Source organism: Ambystoma mexicanum, chromosome 13 (genome assembly GCF_040938575.1).
Source record: "Ambystoma mexicanum isolate Mex_15411 chromosome 13, UKY_AmexF1_1, whole genome shotgun sequence".
In the NCBI taxonomy this organism is placed as follows: Eukaryota; Metazoa; Chordata; class Amphibia; order Caudata; family Ambystomatidae; genus Ambystoma; species Ambystoma mexicanum.
In genome coordinates this window covers 478,004,399-478,028,299 of record NC_090938.1, presented here as the reverse complement: position 1 = coordinate 478,028,299, position 23,901 = coordinate 478,004,399, and the positions used below count along the sequence as shown (strand labels likewise).

At 46.9% G+C, this 23,901-nt stretch overlaps 1 protein-coding gene across 2 annotated transcripts in view; it reads left to right on the top strand.

Annotated features, from left to right (window-relative positions):
• CCDC47 (coiled-coil domain containing 47) overlaps positions 1-23,901 on the top strand; it is a 454,951-nt gene that overhangs the window by 190,732 nt on the left and 240,318 nt on the right. For both annotated transcript variants that reach the window (XM_069634111.1, XM_069634112.1), the window contains exon 7: positions 20,760-20,861. In XM_069634111.1, the coding sequence (XP_069490212.1) occupies positions 20,760-20,861 (102 nt within the window). The remainder of the gene's footprint in view (positions 1-20,759; positions 20,862-23,901) is intronic.

The following is a 23,901-nucleotide window of genomic DNA, read 5'->3' as shown; positions in this document are numbered from 1 at the left end:
ATTGCATATTGGAGAGTACATGACCATAGTTGGCCCTTACCATCTGTACAAAAGTTGCCCCGAAACCCTTAGCCTCCAAAAGTGTGGAAAATGAAGGGCCACTCACGCGGTCAAACGCCTTTTCAACGTCTAAGGCAAGTATTGCTGCCGGGGTATTAGTTATCTTGGTTTTCTCTATTAAGTGACAGACTTGTGTGTTATCAAACATTTGCTGGTGTCTTATAAATCCAAACAGTTAATGTAGCTTTTCTAAGCGAGATGCCGGTATCTTAGTGTACATTTTTTGCATCGATATTAATCAGAGCAATGGGACGGTAAGACCCACACTGCGTGGTGTCCTTATTAGGGTTAGGCAGCAACACCATTTTCTCCTCCATGGACTGGGCAGTGTGTCTAGACTTCCCAAAGGAGTTGAAGTGAGGGCTAGGATTGGGATCAGCACTTAAATGCTTTATAGAAGATCCTGGGAAAACCATCTGTCCCAGTGGCCTTGCTACCTAGGCAAGGACATGATCGCAGCCTACACTTCCTCTGGGGAAATATCCACCTATAACTCTTCCCTTTCCCCCTGAGCAATCGTCTGCATTGGGTGAGTCTGTGTACAGGACCGAGTAGAATGCCGTGAAGGTGTCTATAATGTGCCTGGAGGAGGAGCTTTTCCCCCCTTCTGCCCGGTTTTAATTTTTAAGATCGTCCTGGATGCCTCCTTTTTCTTCACCTGCCTCGCCAATAAACAGTCTGCCTTATCTGCTTTTATGTAGTACTTTTATTGCAAGAACAGGTGGGATTGCACAGCCCTCTTGTTTTGGAACAACACTAACTGGCCCTTAATCTGCCTAAATTCTCTTCTAATTGTGTTTCCTGAAATCTGGTCCATTGTGTCCATTACCTGCTGGAGTTGATTTTCCAGCTGTACCTGTAGATGGCTGAGCTGCTTGTCTCTGAGCCTTTTTAGCAATCTGTTCCCCTCTTATAGTAGCCTTTAATGCATCCCACACCATATGCTCCTGTGCTCCCTATGTCCTATTAAGGTGTAAAAATGTCCTAATCTTGTCCTGCAGGTCCTCCGAGATCACTCTGTCTTTGAGGAGGCGAAGTCTTCATTTCTGAAACCCGGTCCACCCTTCTCCTGGCAGATGTGATTATAATAGACGAGTGGTCAGATGGTGCTATAGCCCCTAGATCCGCCTCCTTCACTTGTCCCAGCAGAGTCCTAGACGGCCAAATGTAGTCGATCCTTGAAAAGGACCTATGTGCATAGCAGAAAAAGATATCCCCTTCTGCCTCATGCTTCTCCCTCAGGAGTCCACTAATGCTAGCTACTCCATGCGCTCCTTTAACTTCTTAAAAAAGGTGCCATTAGGTTATGGTATATCCTCGCACTCCTGTCCGTAAGAGAGTCAGATGCAACATTAAAGTCCCTGTGAGAATAATGCACCCCTTTGCAAACAGCTCGACTTTGGTCAGCACAGACCACAGAAACCCGGCCTACCCTGTATTGGGGGTGTAAATCGACACCAGGATTTAAGTACCCCCTTCCCAGTGTTTATTCGCCATGATATACCTGCCCTCCGTGTCTCAGTCCCCTTCGGTGACATTGACTATCAAGCCTGGCAACTCCCGGGTGGCTAGGAGAACACCTCCCCACTTCCCCTGGGAATTGGCTTGGAGTATATGCAGATAGCCTCGGAACTTCGGAACTTAAGTTTGTCTATCTTCCGGATATGTGTTTCCTGTAGCGCCACCCAGTCTGGCTTCTCCCTCCAGAGGAATTGCTCCACTTTCTTCCTATTAACGGGGAGTTAAGCCCCCTGACATTAAGACATATTAGCTTGAACTTGACCTGGTGCCTGTGAACCTCAAAAATGAAAACCCCAGAGTGAACCAGATGTATTCCCCCCCCCCATGTAAACCATCCCACCCCCTTCCACGCTCCCTCCCAACTGCAGGCTCAAACCTCCTACCGATGCCACAGGCCATGGAAATTGAGCCTTCAGAATAACCCTGGGGTGAATAGTGCGGGTACACTAAGGCGCATGAGAACAAACCAAGATGTGTATGTACTTAAACTCGTCTCCTCATGTCGTCCTTCCTCCAACACACTACCTTTTTTGGGCTCCACAGTTCTATCCTCTGGAGGAACCCTTGCAAAGTTTGCGGCTGCCTCTTCTAGGGTGCCTCCTCCGCCAGCCAGTCTGTCAGGCCCACTTGGGGGGCCTTTGTCTTCTGACATTTTGCCTGGACCGATGTCCACTCCCCAACTTCCTCTTTACTGGTTCCCTTGCTGTTCGCTGATCCTGAGGCAGTGTCTGGTCGTCCTCCATTTTCAAAATCTGCAAGCCAACCTCAACTTGACCCGATGTTGCCTTCCTTCCCAGGAAAATAGAGGTCGAAAGGAAATGTCCATTTGTATTTCACATGGGCTTTCAGCAGGGCCCCGACCATCAGGCTCATCTTTCTTTGTTTCACCATTGTGGTAAGTCTTGGTTTAACTGAATCTCCGACCCATTGATCTTTATCGGGCCGGTGTTCCTGGCTACCTGGATGCCAGTAGAATCTGCTCCTTTTGCCCATATTGTTGCAGAGCTACCACCATATCATGAGACCTGGTGCCCAGTTCACCCTGCTTGGGCCCCACTCTGTGTATTCGATCCAGCTGCATCTCAGACTAGTTCTCCATTTCCAGGAGGTCTGCAAAGACCTGCTGCGCTGTCTCCTGCAGGTTCTTATCCGCCACACCCTCTGAAAGACTTTTTATTCTTCTATTGGATGGTCTTGAGCGATTGTCTTTTTAAAAAAAAAAAAAAATCAGATTCTTTTCTGCATTTCCAAATTCTGCAGTACCCTCGCCAGCTGTTCCACCAAGTCATCCATTTTCCGAGTGTCCCCTGCTAGGTCTTGCAGGGGCGTTTTCCTGCGGCGACTTGGAAAGTCTTGTATAATGATTAATTGGGCCTGTAACATTTCTGTGATTTTTCTTTTGTTCGGAATTCCCAGAAACATTGCCTGAAAACCTCTTTAGTTACCCCCTGGGCCCCTCAAGGGGGTGTCAGGCCTTCGTGAATCACGGCCTCTCGAAGAGCCTTATTAATAGTGTGTGATCTCCTCCCTCAGTAGCTTCTTTAAGTTACCATCTTGGGTCTTTCTCGAGGATTTGGGAGTGGGCAACTTGTCTTTGGACTTGGACCTTGTTCCTCGACATTTGAGGTGCACATTGAAAGCGGGGGTCCCTGCACCATTCCTTCAGTTGTTTCCTTGGGCCCCTTATCCCCGCCTGTAGGCCTTTAATCCTTTTGGCAACTATTACCGTGACAGGGGTTGGGGGTGTCCTACTGCATCCAGGCCCCCTCTTCTCTTCTATGTGACGTTCACAGGACTACAGGCTTCCAGGTGGTCTGCACAGAAGTATGCGGCCTGCACAGTACCTCCTTTCCTCAAAAGCTGCCCCTCTGCTGGGCTCCTTTGGTGCAGAGCTCCTAGTCTGGGCATCCTACCGTGACATACCTCAGGCCCCTAGCCTCTTTACAGCGCCTCCCGGTTTTTCAGCCTCCCCTCTGTCCTAGGGCCCAGCTCCCCTAATCACCTAATGTAGAGGGAGGGGGAGGCCCCACACCAGCTCCGTTCCTGTGAACCCTGAGATTCAGGCCCGCATCATCTTTAGCTCAGTCCACGTAGCAGTTTCAGGCTCCCGTGTTCCAGCTACCCCCCTTGCTGCCTGTAGGGACTCTGCAGTACTTGACTCTGTGCCACCGATACACTCCAGGACTCTGTCTTGAAGGAAGGGGTGGCTGCCCATGTATTAGTGAGAATTCTCAAAAATGTTAATTCCCTCCACCTTGGAGACCCCCAGCAACTTTGCTGGATTTTGAGGACTTGATTTTTTTTTAACCTGGAAAGAGTGACCCTTTTTCCCACTCTCTCATATATTTGTGTGAATTTTACCTCTGTTTCTTTGTGGTTATAGAGTCTAACAAACTCCATAGGCATCATCGTTTACAATTGCCACACAGCACCTTCAGTGCAGTGGCACAGGGAAGTCTTTTAGATTTCCCAAGGTTTAAATACCTTCTCTGGGATAAACTACAGTTTCCCAGAGCAGTAAAGTGAAATTGGCTTTACTTGGCATTGTACTTGCTAGACCCAGCACACCCTATTTTACAGTAGAGTGCTGGAGGGGTTACTTAGTATCCCCTGTGTCTAAATGCACATGTAACCTGTTTTGTTACCCTTTCCTCAATTGACTGGCTGGTGGCAGTGGTTTCGTTTTGAACTACCAAGGTTTGCATTTACCGCGACTGTCCGCGGACCCAGTAACGTTAACCGCGGGAGCCATCTTTTTCAAAATGACATCCAGCCATCCTTGTTAAAATGGTCCCTGGTCTTTGTTTTTTGCCATGTCTTTGTGTAAAGGTCCTTCTAGAGTTTTTCTCTGCGCGCCAAACCAGGTTTGGTCTTCGTTCATTCGCCTTTGGCGGGCTTCAGGAGTGAAATCCGCCTCTGGCTCAAGTGTCTGGGTTAGGCAGGAAGTGTGGGAGATGCCCGAAACTCCCTTTGCTTAGTCTCCTAGGAGACCCAAATGCACTCTGTGGTGATTGGCTGGATGACTGTCTGGCAAGGACAGCCACCCTGCTGGGTGAGTGACAGCTAGGCTGGAATGAATGGGAGAGAACTGAATAAAAGGCGAGTCTCTTGGCTTGGAAGGCAGAGTTGACCACTGGACGAAGGAACCGAAGAAGAGCTTTAAGAGGACACCTGCCGCAACTCCTGGACCGTTGGTTTGCCTGGTGAATCCCTGCTGCAGTGCTGAAATGCCAAGTTCGCATGGACAGAGCAGTCCCTGCAAAGGCGGCTTCTACCTTTTGAGTTGGTGGGACTGATCAACTCCAAAGTAAGCCACCTTGACACCCATTTCGGAGCTTGTTTAATTTCCTCAGAGTTGGTGCAGGAACTGAATAGCAAGGGAGAGGGACACCAGATTGTGTGCATTACTTTTAAGCTGGCCTAAAGCTTTTGGAAGATCCTCCGACTCCCACGAAGCAGGACTGACCAAGCCTGAGCCCCCTCAGCAGAGTGCGGGACCCCAGAAGTGAGGACCGTCCACCTTGACAGCCAGGAACCGCGCTTATTGCTATTTGCTTTACCGCAAGGAGCTGAAACGCGAAACAGCCACTGAAAGTAAAGTTTTCCGGTTGGCAGTTTTGACGGTGCCAGTGCAGGAGTCCCTCCTCCCCCCCCCACCCCCCCAACGTCCTCCCTCTTGTACCCACGACTAAGGCCCAGGATCAGTGAGATCTGCAGAGCTGCACAGGAACAGAAGTCACCAGGTGTCTCTTTCCTTCTTTCCTAAGGTACTGTAAAATGTCTAAGAGAACTTACCTCTTACTGTATAAGTGCTTGTAACTTCCACAACTCACAAGTCTAATCAGCTTGTGGCCCTACATTTGATTCTTCATCAAAGATTCCTAAGCACTTGTGCAAAGACTTTTCCATTACTTACCTGAAGTGCTGCATCCTATACAAAGACTTTGGCCTATTGAGCTTGGCTTAGCCTATTGAATTGAATGACCCTTCTAGTGAACTCTAAAGTATTTGCCCTGCTTATGAATATTTGTAACCTCTTGTGTTATAATAGCCTTTGCCTTTTACTTACTTTTTGAGAGTATTCTGAATGCCAACAGTAAGATATTCATGCCCCCAGCACCCTTGTTACTGAAGTCACCTGTGGGTGTAGGTTATGTCTGTGGGCCATCCCAAAAGGGTCTTGTCTGATTCAGAAACTCAGCGTGTACAGTATTGAAGTATATTTGTGTGTTTCTAGTCTATTGCTCCCTTCTGAAGAAGGCTTTATAACTGACTGATGAATACATTATTCATTTTTTATGCAGGAAACCTTGGTGTAAGAGTTTATTTGAATACCTGTAACTGTGAATCTTTGTAACTCCACTACATCTCACATTTTCCCTTTTGAGATAAGCCTGGCTGCTCAATATGCTACCAAAACTGTGTAGTACAAGCTTATACCAAAGGTTGGGTTGCCTATACCTGTAGTCATAGTTGTTTTTAGTGTTCCCAGAGGGTACTGCATTCAAACTTTGCCTAACACCATGCACTCGCCAGCTGTCTTCTCGCTATGCAGGGCCAGGGGAGAACCTCCAACCAATTCCTCTTGTCAAGCGTGGGCCTTCTCGCTCCCCGCCAGTGGATCCGTGCGTGCCCTGCACAGCCAGACCCCTTGATTGCTCGACCCAGTTGCGGGACGCTTTTGCTCTCCGTCTGGGATGCCTCTCACCCCAGGGGTTGGCTGGACCACAGTAATGACCACCTTGATGTGCCCAACACCCCTGTCCGGGGCACGGCTCCACGCCATGTTTTCTTCCAGCTGCTGTGGGTGCCGGGTGACCTTAACGGGCCGGTATGTGTGGAAGTTTCCACAGCCGCTGAGAGACGGCTCTGTTCCACTGGTTCCCGGCTGGCCACTCGAGCAGCACACTGTTTGGCACTGCCCCCTCCGATTTCCCGTCGGGGAGGGTGCTTATTTGCAGTTTCCTCATTGTAATAGGTTCTGGGAGGTGAGAGCACACTCTTTATGGTGCTCCCAGTCTGGTAGCCCTCTTGTTCGTCCCATCTCAATCATTTTTTAATAGGTAGGCAGAGCCAGTTCACAGTCCTGCACCTTGTTGGGCGTCCTTAGGAAGCTTGCAGAGACAGTAGACCTGTATCTTGTTTGCACCCTCTGAAGTATGAACTCCTCTGTTCCTTCAGAGCTGTGTGACTTCATTGAGCAACATTAACTTCTTGGCTCTGCTGCGGTCCACCCGGTACAGGGGCCCATCCTAAGATAAAGTCCTTTTTGTTCTCCGTAGTTTCTTGCAGACCTTTGCTCGGTCAACTAGACTGCTTTTCCAGATATTGCATTGTTGTGGTCCTTACTCATCGTGGGTGATGCAGTGGTTCTTCAAACAAAGGAAATCTTGAATCCACCCTGTTGGTAATTTGAACAGTAAGGTTGCGAACAGAGATTGCACCCACCGACTTTCCAAATCCAGCAGTCAATGCCACCTCTGCAGCTGACCGATCCTGGACCCCCTATGCTACAATCCACAGTGAGAACAGTTCTCCCAATAGCAATGACTTACCTGTGGTTGTTGGTCATCTTGGTCAGGCTTTGTGGCCAGGGGGTGCATTCCTGTTGTATCCACCTCTGCCCCCTCACCCTAAAATGATTCTTATAGGTTGTCCTCCTTGGCAACAGCCCTTGCTTTACCTTCTTGTGTGGTAGAACTTGAACTGTAGGAGTGGTGGCTGCTCTCCTCTAACTTGTTGAACCCTTAAGTGGCGACTTGCAGAACCTGACGCTATTATTGTTTGCCTATTGTATTTACCCATGACTTCCTATGGGAGAACCTTCATATTACTGAATCTTCTGTAAATAAGTGAATTTTGTTACTTCACTGTGATGTTGTTTGAACACTTGTTTGCGGGTAAGGTTTGAACTTATGAAATAATTTTCTGGACTTGCATTTGCTTGTCTTGGGTCTTTAAAATATGAACTCCTTTTCCTCTCCACTTTCCAATTAGAACAGTATCTTTTGTGTAGCAATTGTAACTATGGTTTGATATGAAGTGTGCTTGCTGCCAATTGTGGGCACCTATCTGTGTGTATGTTTGTTAGGCAATATTGTGTGCAGTAGCCTTTGGGAGACTAAAGCAACCTTGACCTCCTGGCAATAGGAACTCAATCTTTGGTATAAGTCTGTACTACAAAGGTTGGTAGTGTGGCTGAGCAGCCAGACTTATCTCAAGAGGGGTCAATGTGAGCAGTAGGGTTTTTACAGAGATTCACAGTGACAAGTATTCAAACAAACTCTTCTTACACTCAAAGTTTCTTGATTACACAATTACTAATTTATTTAAGTCAGTTGAATAAGCCTTCTACTGAAGGGGGCAATATAATAGTAAGACACAAAGGCACTCCAAAATACACCCTTGTAGTTTCTCTAAATCGGCAAGTACCCATTTGGGATGGCGCACACACTTCCTACACCCTCAGGTGACTTAAGGTCAATGTGGACATTTATATCACTGGTACATTTAGAGCAATACTGAGATTGGTGTCAAAGAAAAGGGTTCAAGAATAAAACAATAGTTACGCAAATATTTTGAAGCAGGTAAGTACTTTTTAACCCTCCAATGTAAAGTAAATTAACCTTTTCCTGGTGGAAAGGTAAAGCACAATGTTGGAAGTAAGAAGAATCTTTCAGGGAGCCAAGCCAGCCAATGTTAAGTTAGCAAAAGTCTAGGTGAGCTGAAACACTTCTTGTAGGTAAAGTCTTGCACAATGTTTGAGAAGTCTTTGTAGAAAAAGTGGAATTGATGTAGGGCCACAAGCTGGGAGGCGTGTGAGGTGCAAAAGCTGCAAGCAACTCTGCAAAAGTAACCAAGACAAGTCTCAAATGGGAACAAGCAAGGCTACATAACAAGAGGTAAGTCCCCTTTGTTTTACAGTACCTTTGGTTAGAAGAAATGGTTCCAGTTGGCTTCTGTCCCTGTGTGTTAGGAAAGATTTCGTAATTGTAGGTAATTTTCCTTCCATGTGGCAACCCCTAAACTTTTTGCTGTTGTTTTTCACCTGGTTCTCGACTTTGCCAGATAAGTGCAGCCTTCTGCCGCACTTCTCTGGGCTTTCGCTCCATTCTTACGGGGAAACTGACATGCCCTTAAGACAGTCAGTCCCGGGAAATGCTGTTTTCCGTAGTTTCTTTTAGCATGTTGCGGCTTTCGTGCAACATGACACAAGAGGGCACTGTAAGCTAAGTTACTGCTCTCTTGGGTCTCTAGCCTTCTACAGGCCCTAGATACTCTTTTTGGATTGTAACTGATCGGTGCAAGTGAATCACGGACGGGAATGGTGGCAGCGATCGTTTCTTGTGTTTTGAGCTCATTTTGGCGTTTTAAGCGCGTTTCTCGCGCTTAGCCCAAAATGGTCGCCTGGCTCCCAAAATGGCCAGACCACGAGGCTCCTTTGTCCTGTCCGCTGACCGTCTTGCTCCCTTCACCTTCCCCAGGTCGAGCCGACCTGGGGCCTTCCTTATTTGGGCATGTACTTTCCCGCGAAACACGGATGCTTTCGCGGGCTTCTACAGGCCTTGTGTGTGCCTCCAGGATGTGGGCTGGGATGTCTGGTCCCAATACACATCCTGGGTGCCAGACAGTCTAGGGTGGTGTGAATGCCTGGGACCACCGTGGTCCGCGATAGGTCCACGTATGGTGTGAGTGTTGATGAGCGGATCTCGCATTGGGTCACCTCCGATTTGGCGCGAAGGGAACCGTGGATAAGAGGGGGCTGGAAACACCACTACCATGTCGATCTCCTGAGTTCTCACGAACGAAGGAATACAGGAGCCAAGTATCCTGCAACCACGAGGCTGAACCGAGGAATCGCTGAAGGACTGCTCCTCTGCACTGCTGTCGCCTTGTGAAACCCTTTTTACCTCTGATCGAACCAGAAGGCCTGTACTGGTACTTTGACCCTTGGAAAAGCGGGAACAGCTATTCTCGGCATCTTCACCATCTCCTGCTCATAAGCCTTCGGAAGTGTCCCTGGGCCATCCAGCAGACTGACCAGCCTACACAGGAGTCTTGCTCTGTAACCGCCACTAGGTTGTGTTGTATTTCTAGTCCTTGTCACTCTCACACGATTCGTACACTTGGCGTTCCCTGGTCTGAAGTGAGTAGTGTACATTTGACTGAGATACACACGGTCGCTCCGTTGCCCTGCTGTGGTAACACTGTGCGGGTTCACTTCATTTGGGACATCTTTAACTCAACTCTGCTGCTGCAGACACTACACGACGACAAGACGTCCCCTGCTCTCCTGAACCTGCCAGCGACTGAAACTGACGCGGAGAAGCCTGGGTCTGCTTGCATCGGGGACCGGTGAGTAGCATAGCTAGGAACTGGTCGCCCTCCTGCAGGAGCCCATAGCTTTTCCCCGCTGTGTCAAAACAGCACGCCTTTCCCGTACTCGCGCTCTGCTTCTGCCCACAGTGGAGGCTGCGCTTGAGTCACGGAACTCTGTTCTTCTTCATTTGTGCACTAAACTGAACTGCCTGATTCCCTCGAAGAGACTCCCCTTTTTGCCCGTTGGCACCAGCGTTGGCACCAGCGTGTGCAGGTACTTTTGAGCACAAGGCTCCACTCTTCGTAGGGCTCGGACTTCCTTTTAGTTAGGTGCCTCTGAAGGCGGACTGGGTCTAAGTATTATTTCGCACTGCCTGTTTTCCTTCCCTTTTAGGTGGTCTACACATTTCGTGCATCTAACGCTATAGACTAGTTTGTATTTGTATATATATTGTATTGGTATGGTATGTGTTGGTTTACTAGAGTTGTATTGTGATTTCTCGCTACGGTCATTGTTTTAAAGGCCTTGGAATAAATGTGTATATATTTTTAATATAACACCTGTTTGGAGTAGTTTGTAAGTGTCCTTGCTTTGTGTGCTCATTGCGGGCTTTCAGTCACCCTCACCCCTCTTGAGACCTAGTCTTGACCGCTGCGATCGCTACCCTGATTGGTCTGGCTTGTCCAGAGGTTACCCTGTTCCAAGTAATTAGGTTGGCCTTCTGAACTTCGCGCCACCAGGACAGAGTTCAGAAATCCGTTTTAACACTGTGCAGCTCTGCAGATCCTGTTGTTCCTGGGCCTCAGTCGTGGGGACACGAGGGAGGACTTCTGGGGGACTATTGCAATGGGACAGTCAGCAGCATTGGGCAAACTTCAATTCAGCTGCACTTTGCGGTTTCAGCTCCTCACCTCTCAGCAAATGGCCCTTGTTCTCGGCTACCACAATGGACTTTCCTTGCATCTGGGGTCCAGCACTCTGAGATGGCTCAGGCTTGGTCAGTCCTGCTTCCTGGGAGTCCGGAGGATCTTCCTGGAGCTCAGGTCTGACTTAAAAGTGATGCACCCAATCTGGCGTTCCTTTCCCTGGCTCTTAAGTTCCAGTGGCAGTGGAAATACAGCCAGCTTCGAGAGGATGTCCAGACAAGTTCACTTTGGGGTTGATTGGTCCCACCAACCCATGAGGAGAAGTCTTCCTTGCGGGGCTTCTCTAGTTCGGGGAAATCCGGAGCTTCAGCACAGCAGCAGGGCTTCATCGAGCAAACCAACGGTCCAGGAGTTCCAGCAGGCGTCTCTTTCAAGCGCTTCTTTGGATTTCTTCGTCCAGTGGTCAACTCTGCCTTACACGCCAAAAAGCCTTGCCTTTCATGCAGGTTTCTCCCATTCATTCCAGCCTAGCTGTCAATCGCACAGCAGAGTGGCTGTCCTCCAAGAACAGCCAGCCAGCCAATCATCTTTGGGTGCATTCCTGTAACCAAGGGGATTAAGCACAGGGAGTTTCGGGCACTTCCCTCACTTCCCGCCCCTGCTAGACACCCGGGAGCCAGAAGCGGGCTTCACTTGTGAATCCCGACAAAGCGAACAAAGGGACCAAACCTGGTATGGCGCGCAGAGTAAATTTCATGAAGGACCTTTCCAACAAGAAACGGCAAAAAAAGACCGGGACCATTTTGACAAAATTAGCACCCATGGGTGCCTTACTGCAGCTCCGAACGCAGCACGTGGTAAAAGCACACAACGTTAGTTAAAAGTAAACCACTGCCACCAGCCATTAATTGAGGAATGGGTAACATAAAATGTTACATGAGACACCAGACAAAGGGGATGCCTATAACCCCTCCAGCACCCTATGGTAAGATAGTGTGTGCTGGGTCTAGCAAATTACAAAATGTAAGTAAAGTCCGTTTCACTTCACTGCTCTTGGAAACAGTAGTTTCACCAAGAGAAGATATTTAAACCTTTGGGAAATCTAAGTGGCTTCCCTATGTCACTGCACTGAAGGTGCTGGGTGCCACAATGTAAAAATGATGCCTATGGAGTTTGTCAGGCTCTAAAGTCAACAGAAACGGAGTCCAAATCACAGATAAATACATGAGTATTGGGGGAAAGGGGGTCTCACTCTCCAGGTTAAAAATTAAAACTCCTAAAATCCAGCAAAAGTGTTGGGTCTCTAAGGTAGAGGGGAATTAGCGCATTTCTGAGAATGCTCCCTGACAATATGTATAGGAGGTACTTTGTAGATCACATTTGCTTAAGGCACAGCATTTGTTAACTCGATCTTGTGTGGACAGTCTCTTACTGTCTCCCTTGTAAGTGATGTGGTTCATTGTACCATTATCTACCCCTCCCAAGAGTTGAAGCCTTAAGGCGCAGTCACATTTGCTATTGAGAGTTTTGTCAAACTTGGTTTCACTATAGGGTGCTCTCTAGTCCTCATAGAACACCCTGGAATGGTCCCTGTTGATACTGCTTTTTTTGTTGATGTTGCTGTAAATAACATTTAGTATGCCATAGCAGCCACTAGATGGCTGCTATGACTAGCATGCGACTATAAACAGATGTAAGCTTATGTAAGACTATTACTGGTAAGTAATATTTGTCATATATTGTGAAGGCAGGTGTGCTGGGCTCTGGTGTACTTTGAGGGATTCTCGCATCCAGGAATTTTAAAGCCCCCGGTTTGATTTTGAAAGTAGTACCATGTCTCGCTCTTCGATGTTCTCCCAATCCCCCGTGACCCTCCACTCACGTGATACTCCCTTGCTTGTCCACCCCCATGGTCGGGATACAAAAGCAATGGCCCTTCCCTGGCCACCTGACTAGAGAATCCCAGTGGAGTAGGTGGGAGAACACTCAGTTTTCTCTCACTAGCTATCTCAAATGTAGGTGTTTCTGCTTTTACCGTTGTGACACCATTTCAGGTGTTTCTGCCTCTATCCAAGTATCCCAAAGCTAGGTGATGGATTTGCCTCACCCACAGACGATCGTGCATCGCTCCCCGCCCCTCAGGGCCCCTCTCCCACTGCTCGGGCTTGCAGTCTAGCGAGACAACTGGCAAGATCAGCACATGGCATTGGACCTAGAAGAACGACATTGAGGATGAACTCTGTCTGAGTGTGGGGTGTCTGTGCCTTGCGCCATGCCATGTCTGTGTACACAGGCTGTGGGTACGGCTGCCCGTCCATGCGCTTTGGAGTGCAGCTGTGGCTGTGCAATGCCAGTCTGGCGGCTCACATGGCCGTCCACACTAGGGCCCCTGGAGTGCCTCCACATCTCTGCCACTGATATGCAGCGACAACCTGTGGGGAGTTTCGGTCTGGTTGAGCATGCATCGAGTCTCTGCCACTGGTGCACTGCCCTAGGCCACTGACAGCACCTGCCCATGTGCTTAGCTTCTGGCCTGCTTGCTGGAGATTAGGCGGCCCACCTGGGTCCTGGCCTGTCCAGATGCACACTCATCGTGTAGGTTGGCTCTTGAAATCTCTCAAGCGTGGACTGCGGTCACTGGGGGTGTTCCGACCTTGGGCGCGTAGGTGTCAAGGGGCTGCTGTGTGGAGGATGAGTGCAATACAATGATCCAGCCTAGAAGTTAATAAGCAGGACTCCAAACCGTGGGCCTAGTAACACTCATGCCCTACGCTATGACTGGGCCTGCTGTGTTTCCACTGTCGGCCAGGAGACATCTACCTCCAAACTATCTGGAGCCATTGCCCTGGACTTTAAACCCAAATCCTAGTAGCACTTATGTACCTATGCCATTGCGGAGTTGGATCATTGCCTTCCTCCACCAGGTATACTCTATGCTCTGAAGCCAAGGGATGTCCATCTCCAATTTTCTGGATTGATTGTGCTAGACTCTTATCCCAAGCACTATTAGCACTTCTGTACCAACGAGGACTGAGCATGATCTTTGCATTCTCCAGATGTGCACTAGGTTATCAGTCCAGGAGATGTCTATCCTTGCTAATCTTATCTGAAAGTCTTTCGAGCAGAACTATATACCGAGGGCCTTCTAGCACCTATGTTGAAATTATATGGGTCAGATCTGGTTGTCATTGTCCAACAGACATGATTGTTCTGGGGTCATCTGATGCTTACTCTGATCTGTCTAGGACTTGATCCCGGAACTCCTTTCACGTGGGCGCAGGAACACCTGTATTCTGATGCTTTATTGGGCTTGCTCTTTGTCAATTGCTGTTAAGCACCACGTTCTCCTATCAGATAAGCGCTCGAGTACACGCAGCTCTCGCAAGGGACTGTGATGCAGTGTCATTTCTCAAATTCAAACCATAAACTAGTTTGGGAATACCTGGTATAAACAATTACCCCGGAATCGGAAATTTTGATCCAATAGCACTTACGCTCTAACTTTAGTTCCACCCTCAAGGGAATATGCTCTAGAAATCGGACAATGAAACTGGTGAGGCAAGTACCTGCAAGGGACATCGATGTGTTGTATGTAACCGTTTTATTCAGACACCGCACTAACAACAAGCTTTGGCCAGATGCTGGACCTTCACAAATACCAGCCACAATACCTAGGATGTACTTGTACATCCGGTAATACAGAACTTGATGCAACCACACACTGTGAAAGTGCCACCAACAAGTAATTGCAGATGCAGCAAGAAACAGGGATGACTATAGACTCTGATGATGGACCGGACTCGCGAGCACCAGCCATAATCTCCAGGATGTAGTGGTAGGACCTGTTAGGGAGAATTCTCAAAAATGTGCTAATTCCCTTCACCTTAGAGACCCCCAGCAACTTAGCTGGATTTTGAGTACTTGATTTTTTTTTAACTGGAAAGAGTGTGAGCCTTTTTCCCAACTCTCATGTATTTTGATGTGGGGTTTACTCTTGTGTTCTTTGATTTGGAGTTTTAAGATGACTACATAGGCATCTTTTCCCAAAGTTTTAAATACCTTCTCTGGGATCAACTACTGTTTCCCAGAGAATGTAAAGTTAAATTGACTTTACTAGTCTTTTTAAATTCCTATACCCAGCACACACTATCTTCCTATAGAGTGCTCTAGGGGTTACCTAGTATCCCCTGTGTCTAGAAACTCATCTAGCAGTCAAATCCTACCCTTTTCTATCAAAATGGCTGGTGGCAGTGATTTTACAACTAACTACCATGATTGATCCCGACCGCGAACACCGGTAGCTAAAAATCGCAGGAGTGATGTTTTTCAAGATGGCGCCTTAAGTCCCTTTTGTTTAAACAGGTCCTGGTCTTTTTTTCACCATTTCTTTCTGGAAGGGTCCTTCTAGAGATGGTCTCTGTGCGCCAAACCAGGTTTGGTCCCTTTGTTTCTATGCCTTTGGCAGGCTTCAGGACTGAAGACTGCCTTTGGCAGGCTTCAGGACTGAAGACTGCCTCTGGCGTCTGAGTGAGCAGGAAGTGAGGGAGGTGCCCGAAACTCCCTTTGCTTAGTCTCCTAGGAGACCCAAATGCACTCTGGCGTGAGTGGCTGGCAGACTGTCCGGCAAGGACAGCCACCCTGCTGGGTGAGTGGTAGCTGGGCTGGAATGAATTGGAGAAAACTGTTTAAAAGGTGAGTCTCTTGGACTGGAAAGCAGAGTCGACCACTGGACCGAAAGAACCGAAGACGAGCTGGAAAAGGATGGCTGCTGCAACTCCTGGACCATTGATTTGCCCAGTGAAGCCCTGCTGCAGGTCCGAATCGCCAAGTTCATCTTGACCGAGAAGCCCCTTCAAGGACGGCTTTGAGTTGGTGGGACCAATCAACTCGTAAGCCACCTGGAGACCATTCTCGGAGCTGGTTAGGATTATCCAGGGGGGAAGGACACCAGCTTGTGTGCTTGACTACAGCTACTCGAACTGAAGTGACTCCATTTTGTCTGCGTTATTTGACAATCCTGTGCAGTGCAGGAGTCCCCTGATGTCCTCCCTCTTGTCCCCACGACTGAGGCTCAGGAACAGCGAGACCTAAAGGAACTGCCAAGAACCAACGTCTTCAGCTGCATCTTTTGCTTCATATTAAGGTACTGTGCCAACCCGATTGAGAGAACGCATCTTTCGCTGTGAAAGTTCGTGAAACTTTCCCAACTTGCAGGCCTAATCAGCTTGTGACCCAACATATGATTCTTTTTCGTACAAACTACTTCTGAGAACTTTGGCAAAGACTTTACCGTTTACTGCAAGAACTGCTTTTTCCTATACAAGACACTAGTCCATTGACTTTGGCCTCGGCCTATTGAACTGAATCGAGTCCTCTAGTGAACTAAAACTATTTGCACTGCCTAAGAAAGTATTTGTGATCTATTCTGCTAAGTTGTGCCTTTTTACTTCCATTGAAAGTAACTGAAAGGCCATTTTGCTCCTATTTCAGGGGAGCCTAATTTGTTCAGAAACTTATTGGGTTGATTTTTAAGTGTTTGTGTATAAGTTGCCTCCTCCTAGTGAATGTTTTCTAAATGACTGTGTAATAAATTAATAAGTGTTTTTACCAAGAAACCTTGAGTGCAAGTGTCTACTTGAACCACTGTGATTGTAAGACCTCTGTGTAACCTCTTGTACTGCTCACATTCCCTCTTGAGATAAGCCTGGCGGCTCAGCTCGCTACCACAAAACTGTGTAATACCGACTTATACCGAAGGTTGGTTTTTGCTTACACTTCTAGTCCTAATTGTATGTGGTGGTCCCAGAGGGTACTGCATGCAATTCTGCCTAACAGGACCGATAGAACGGAACTAGCTGCAGTGGTACTCCAATTAGCAATTGCAGACCCAACAAGACAAAGGGATGACTTTAGACTAATATCCCCAAATGGAGATACCGTCACGTTGACGGGCACTGGAAGGTCATCAGGAACAGGGTCCCCCTCCAATCCACACAGACACTCAAACACACCAATATGTGAACTCTCTCCTCTGAACCAACAACCAGTACAATGCAGCTATACTGCTCCATTAATTCGGCCTAGCTGCACACACAATCCCATTCACAAACTCCACTACCACCAGAATGCAGCTACCCAAGTCCAATTGGCATTACTGCACACATTCTACTGATCTCACACAACCCCTGCATCACGGCAACACTAGAATGCAGCTACACACCACTTAATCTGCCCTAGCTGCACACATACCGAGTGTACCCAAGCACTATTTACTACACTACTTTCGCCACTGACCTGCACTGCGGTTCCTGAGGGTGTTCAACGCACAGCGCTTTGAAATCATACCAATGGTAAAAGGCGCTATACAAATGCCCGTTAACATAACCTAACATTATGTCCTGTTGCTCTATCCGGGTTCCCAACAAGTTGAGAAGAATGGAGAACTATGGTCCTATGGTTAAAGAGTACCTGAATCACCACTAAGGTGCTAGTTGTTGGGGGAAAGATTCCTCTTTACTGCACCCTTCCTTCCATTTCTATGGACCCCCAAACATTTTGCTTTTATCTTTATATCTGACATGTTCTTTTTACAGTGCAGTGAAGCCTTAAACTTCACTACTTTTGCTTTTGCTCATCTGTTATAGGGAATCGTCCATGTTATTCAGGCTGTTAGTACTGGGAAACATTGTTTCCTTTAGTTACTTTGTTACTACTTTTAGTAACTTGTTATCACTTGTAACTTTTTATCATTGTACAATGCATCTTACAATGCAGTTAAATGGGCTACTCCTTTTCTCAGAGGATTTTCGATTACTCTAGGTGTGCTAAATGTACATGCTGGTGGCAACTGTGACTTTTTACCATTTTATGGTGCGTTTCGTGTTTAGTCTTACCGCGTGGCCATGCCACAAGATTTTTTGTTAGTCCTTTGGACATCTTGCCTTTTAGCCTATTCCGAGCCTGTGAGGACAGGAACATCCTTATTTGGACTTCCAGTGCTTGGGAAAGCAGAGACATTTTGGCGGGCTACTGGAGGAATATGTGTGTTTGCTTCCAGGAAGTTGGCTGGGACTGTCTGGTCATAATTCCCAAACTGGTGCCAGTGTATCTGAGTGGAATGATTAAGTTTTACCGCCAGTGGTCCTGATTGTGTGTGTGTGGGGGCAGATCTGTCATTGGTTAGTGGGAGCTGCTACTCTTACCTGACATTTAGGATAAGAGGACCCCTGCACCCACTCTATAGAGATCCTGGAAGAAACTGAGAGCCTAGTCTCCTGTCCAGCTACAAGACCTGCGATGAGACCGTGGACCCGTCTGAAAAATGCTGGGTGACCAACTTCTGCTGCTGTCCTGGTAGAGCCCTATCCCGTGGAAGATCTCCAGCCGCCCTCGAAGGAGCTGCAAACCTTGGAGTGGAGGGAACATCCATTCTCAATGTCAGCTCGTAGTCCTACAAAGAAGAGGAAGTGCTCCAGGACCTCCCTGTGGCTGACCCGCTCTGAGTTTGGGCTACCATGCTGTAGACAGTGCCGTTCGGAGTTGAGGCCTGGAACCTGGGGGGGAATGGGGGGGGGGGGGTCTTCAGCTTGTGCATCAAGACTTACTTCTGTGAAATTCCGTGGTCCTAGCATCAAGGGGGACAAAGATAGGACGGATAGTCTGACCGCTGCAAGTGAATCCCTTTGCATCACAGTACCTCAATGGCTGTCGTCCGAAACTGCTTACCTGCGTCCATTCCTGCCCTGAGAGGGGGCCCTGGATCGGGTTTTGCTGCATTCTTCAACTGGGAGACCTTGCACCAGCATTAGACACCAACCTGAGAGCTGCTCGAACCTGCAACCCCTTGGAATCAAGGGCTGAGGCGGACTGTGGCAAAAGCGACCTTGGACCGTCTTCAATCGACCTGCCAAGTCCCGTGAAGAATTGAAGTACGTGGGAGTGAGTTTTAGCAATACTTACCTGACCCCTAAACTCCATTTCAAAAGTTTGGATAATTTTTAGATTACTTTGGCTTTGCCATTGCTTGTTTACACACGCACTCTGAAAGTTGGGAATATGTTTGTTAGCTAGTTTAACTCATCCCCAGACACTTGGAACTGTTCACTGAACCGCAGAGACCCTACCTTAATTTGTTCGAGCTTCACAAAACTGTATGGACGTTTGCTGAACTTTTGGTCACAAGGCCCCACACATCTTGGGGCTGGACCTCTGAAGTTAGTATTGAATCTCTGTGGACTAGTAGTGCTAAATAATCTGTACCTTCCTTTTCAGGGGTGATATGTATTTTTCATTACTCAAGTAATTGTACATATGTATCTAATTTCTAGTATTGAGTGATCTTACCTGTTAGTCCTTTTTTAATGATTTATTTTGCCAGAAGTATTTTTATCCCCGATTGTCTATGTTCCTTGACTGTACTCATTGTGGACCCTTTACAAGCTCACCACCTCTTGAGACTTAGCCTAGACCACTCGCCTTGCTACCTTGAACTGGTTTGGCTACATCTCCCAGAGTTGTACCTGTCACAATATAGGTTGGCCTTCTATACTTCGGTCTTCCAGGCCAGAGTGTAGAAAATCGGTCTTAACAGTAGTTCATTTTTTTTTAACTTCACTGTGTCATTTTGGAAGACTGATCTTTTTAATTTGTTACACCTGTCGGGCATCAGAACACTTACTCCTGATTGCATGCTGTGGTTGGGGGAGGGTTAGCAGGGGGATGATGTTATTCTTGCCAAGCCAGTAAGGTTGCAGAAGTTCTTTCAGGTTTATACAAATGTAGAAACCCTAGCAAAAACATCTCTCCTTGCCATCATTTGACAGTGTCTGTTGGAAAGAGGCAGAAATAATGGGGATAACTGTGCTGTACAGATCAAAATATACATTTGGAAACCGGAAGCTGCTTTCAAAATACTGGGCTTAATAATTGGTACAGGGCAAACCTGGCTTGTTTTCTTTCCATGATCTGTACACTTCGGCTCCCCTGCTTCTGCACTCTAATGCGGGTTTCTATATACCAAAAAGATAATAAACCTTGAATGCAGAACGTTTATTAGTTTGTTTGTTTTTTAAATGAGTGTCTTCGTTGTCTTCAATGATTTGCAAAAAGAATCTCACATCAGGCCACAAAATACTTGCTGTGTGATGAGAAATAGTGTGCCGTGTGCATCTGGAGAACTAAGGGGGTGAGAGGATTGTTATGCCTGGCTAGTATCGTCCAACTTCAAATTTGGACCCTTGTGTCTCCAATGATGCTACTTTGTGTAGCACTTGGTATTGTGTGTCCTCCCAGTAGACTGTGTTCTTGTCATTTCGTTTTATCAGTTGTTGAACGATCTCTGGTCCAATAATCCTTTTTTGAAAAATGAAATGATTTAAGTGGCTGACTGCAAGAAAAGGAAAAAACTTTAGTATATTAGTCCTTTGCAGTTTAATAAAAGTGTAAATGTGCTTAACTGCCATTTGTGGACATGGGTTTTGCACTGGGGTATTTACGACACTGCTGGACTTTCAGTGATTGGGGACATTCCTGATTCACTTTGTGCAAAAAAAAAAAAAACCTGGTGATGCAGTTGGTACAAATTTGCAGCAGTAATTGGAGGATTTGCCGTGTGCTAGGGATAACTGGAGAAGTTCAGTTGCTACCAGTGCATAATATTTACTTGGGTTGCCTTGAGTTTGGAATGCAATTAATTCCTCTTGTCCTTTATACAAAACTCTTTTCAACTTTGAAAATGCCCCTCTGCCCCTTGAGAGAACTACTTACCAACCCCCCCACAAGCTCTTGTGTATTTAAAGAACTACACAGTAGTTCAGTCTATATGGGAATCAAGCGTGACTATGATCCCAAAAAGTATTATTTGGTTCACTGGAATTGTACAGTGTGCCAACCTGCAGGATGGTTACAAGCACACTTCTTACACTGTCTTCCATTGTTATATCGCTGGGATTTCTTCATTTTATGTTAAATTCATCTTTTTTGTTCTCTTTCAGCAAATAAAAGTCACAATGAATGAGGAGGACATGGACACATATGTTTTTGCTATTGGGACGCGGAAAGCACTGACCCGGCTCCAGAAGGAGATGCAAGACCTAGTGAGTTTGTATAGTACTCTTAAGTAAATCTCTAGTTGTCACATTGGCATGGAAGTTAAGGGCGTCCTAGGACTGATGCCTCCTAATCTGTTAGTACTATGCTTCCTGTCAGCACCGTTGTTAGGCAAGTTTTTCTGAATTCCAACTGGTGTTAGACTTTATGACTTATCTCTTGGTATTGTGGCCCCAACCCTTAATATAGGCCTGTACCACACAAGTCGGTAGAGTGGCTGAGCAGCCAGGCCTATCTTAGGAGGGAGTTATGCGAGCTGTGGAGCAGTACAAAGAAATCGGTACATATATAGACCAAAGAAAACAAGTAACTCAAAGATATATTAAAATATTTATAAATAAACAAGCAAATCTAAAATGCAGCAACTAACAATAACCTAACTTTGAATTAGAAATGGAATCAGATTATAAAAAGAACAATAATGCATTTGAGTAACGTTTCATATGCTTTTGATATCCAGCACACAGAGTGACTTCAGTTAAAGTTAGTAAAAGCACTTGTATGTAATAAAGGTTAGGCAGAATACAGCTAGCAACTGTTAAATAACAAGTTCACTCCCCCAGAGGGATGTGGGCAGTCTGTTTCCTAACTGAAAAGTGTTCACAATCAGTCTATGGAGGGGCCAGCATTGCCAAAGCCAGTAGAATTAAGAAGATTGATATTTGAGAAACCAGTAAAGCCACAGTCAAATGGACAGCACCAGTTCTGATGACAATCTTCAGAGGAAAGTTAAGTAACCAGTCAGTTGTTCTTGTAGAAAATACAGGAACTTAATGGGAGCCTTCCTGAAAGCACACATACTGTTAGGCCTGCACAGTGGAGTTGAGGTAAACTCCCAATTGAGAAAACGTCACTTCCCAAGCAAGCAAGCACCGGAAATGACTTCCAAGTACTGTGGGGCTTGGGTTGTACTTGCCTTAATAGTGAAGTTGAAAATGCAGCTAGTCGCCCTCTGGGTGCACTGATGATGGCCCAGATTCCAGCACCTTGGTGGTTGTGACGAAAGGGGGACCTTTGGTGGGTTTCTCGAGAGAAGGGGGTCACAGCAAAGGATTCAGCTCACTCCAGCGGCTCTTTGTGGTTTTGGCAACTTTTTCTTAGCGCCAAGATGAAACAAATATCGCTGGTTGGATTCTCTTGGATTACTCGGTCCTGAACTCTTGTGAGGGGACTTTTGGTGATGAATTCCTGCCTCTGGAGGTCCACATGGATGCCTGCAAAGTTTCGTCCGGATTCGATCTCCAGAAGACGATGCACTCAATAATGGTGCAGGTACCAGTGGTATTGGTGTGATGCAGCCCAGGAAAGCAGCAGGGCATCTGGTGATGACCCAAAATGAAGGTCTTGAGGCTAGTTGGTCCCACCAGCCTAAGGGTGGAAGTCGTCCTTGGCAGGTCTTGCCTGTTGAGATGAAAACTTGGTCCGCACAGCTGCAGGACTTTGCTGGTACTTTGGCGGTTCTTGGTACTGCTGGCGTCTCTGCTAGTCTTCTGCTTCAGATTACTTGTTCCAGTGGTCGACTCTGCCTGTAGTCCAAAAATTCTCACCTTTTATGCTGGACCCCTTTCATGGACGCCAATGGAGCTGTCTGTCAACTTGGGGTTTGCTGCCTTGCAGGACAGTCAGCTGCCCAGTTAGAACTGGTTTCAGCCAGGCACACCTACAGACAAAGGACAGTGAAGTTTCAGGACCCTCCCTCACATCCTGCCTTCCCAGACACACTGGAGCCTGGGCGGGCTTCACGGCTGAAGCCCACTAAAGGCAAACCTCACAAAGGACTCAAATCTATTGGAAACGATAGAAGGGCACAGAAGGAACTGATGAATTAAAAATGGCGTAAAAAGTAACCACACAGCCACCAGTCATTTAAGTTGGTCAGTGTAACCAAAAGTTACAGGAGTAGTGAAAGAAGGGGTTAATGTAACACCCCCTCCCACGCTCCCAAATAAGGTGTTGTGTGCTGGAACCACAAAAGAAAAGGTAAGTAAGATAATCTTAATACTCTGGAGAACTGTATTTCTCACAAGAGAATGTATTTAAACATAAAGAGAAGTCCAAGGGACTCCTCAGTGACAGTGCGCAGTTGGTGATGGGTGTCAGACCAAAAATCAGATGCCTGTATTAAACATATGGAGTTTACCAGACTCCATTAAACAGTAAAAATAAAAATCCCAGCCAGAGGAAAAAAGGGGTTAAAAGTTCTACTCACTCAGAAGATTAAAATTAAAAAAAAAAGTCCAGAGTTCAGCAAAAGTGCTAGGTGGTCTCTCGGGTTAAAGGGGATTAGCACAGAAACTGAACATTTTCCCTAACAACCGTACAGAGCTGTTGCCTGTTTGTGCAAAGCTGTCTGAGATGGATAGGTTTGATTGGGTGAACTTTTGAGGGGAACGCTACCTAGATTTCAGGCGTAATGCAGAACATGGGAGGAATTTGGGAGACTTGAAGGTCTTTGTACCCCAGTTAAGGTAGTCAACCATGTCCCTGTGCCAAAGGGGGTCCTCTTTATTCCACTGTAATCGAGCCTTTTTTCAGTAATCCCACCAATGTAATACCATTATGCATGCAAATAGGTGCCACTGCTTTAGAATGTTTAGTTGTGTTGGCTGCAGATTATTTAATTGTGGTGGCTGCTGGACAATATTATCCCTTTTGTTTAATCGTGTTGATCCCCACCAAGCCATTATTTGTCTGTTACTGGCCTTGTACCTTAGCTGAAGGTTCCTCTGATCTGGTTCAGCCACCAGCCCTCTTTCAATGTGTCTGCGTTGGGATGATTTTTCCACAACACTCTGGTGAACCATCAAACCTAATGGTAAAACTTGTTCCCTTCAAGAGGCGTCCATACCCCTCTATAAACGGTAGCTATGATGGAGCAGTCAAGTTGGAGAGGAGGAAAACTGGTTTCGAAGTACCAGGGTTCGAAATTGAGGGGATGCAATTAGCTCCTGCTTGTAGCCTAGGGGAGCCTGGTTAGCTTGATACAACTATGAGGAGTTACTTTTGGCTCCCCAGGCCAACTGATGC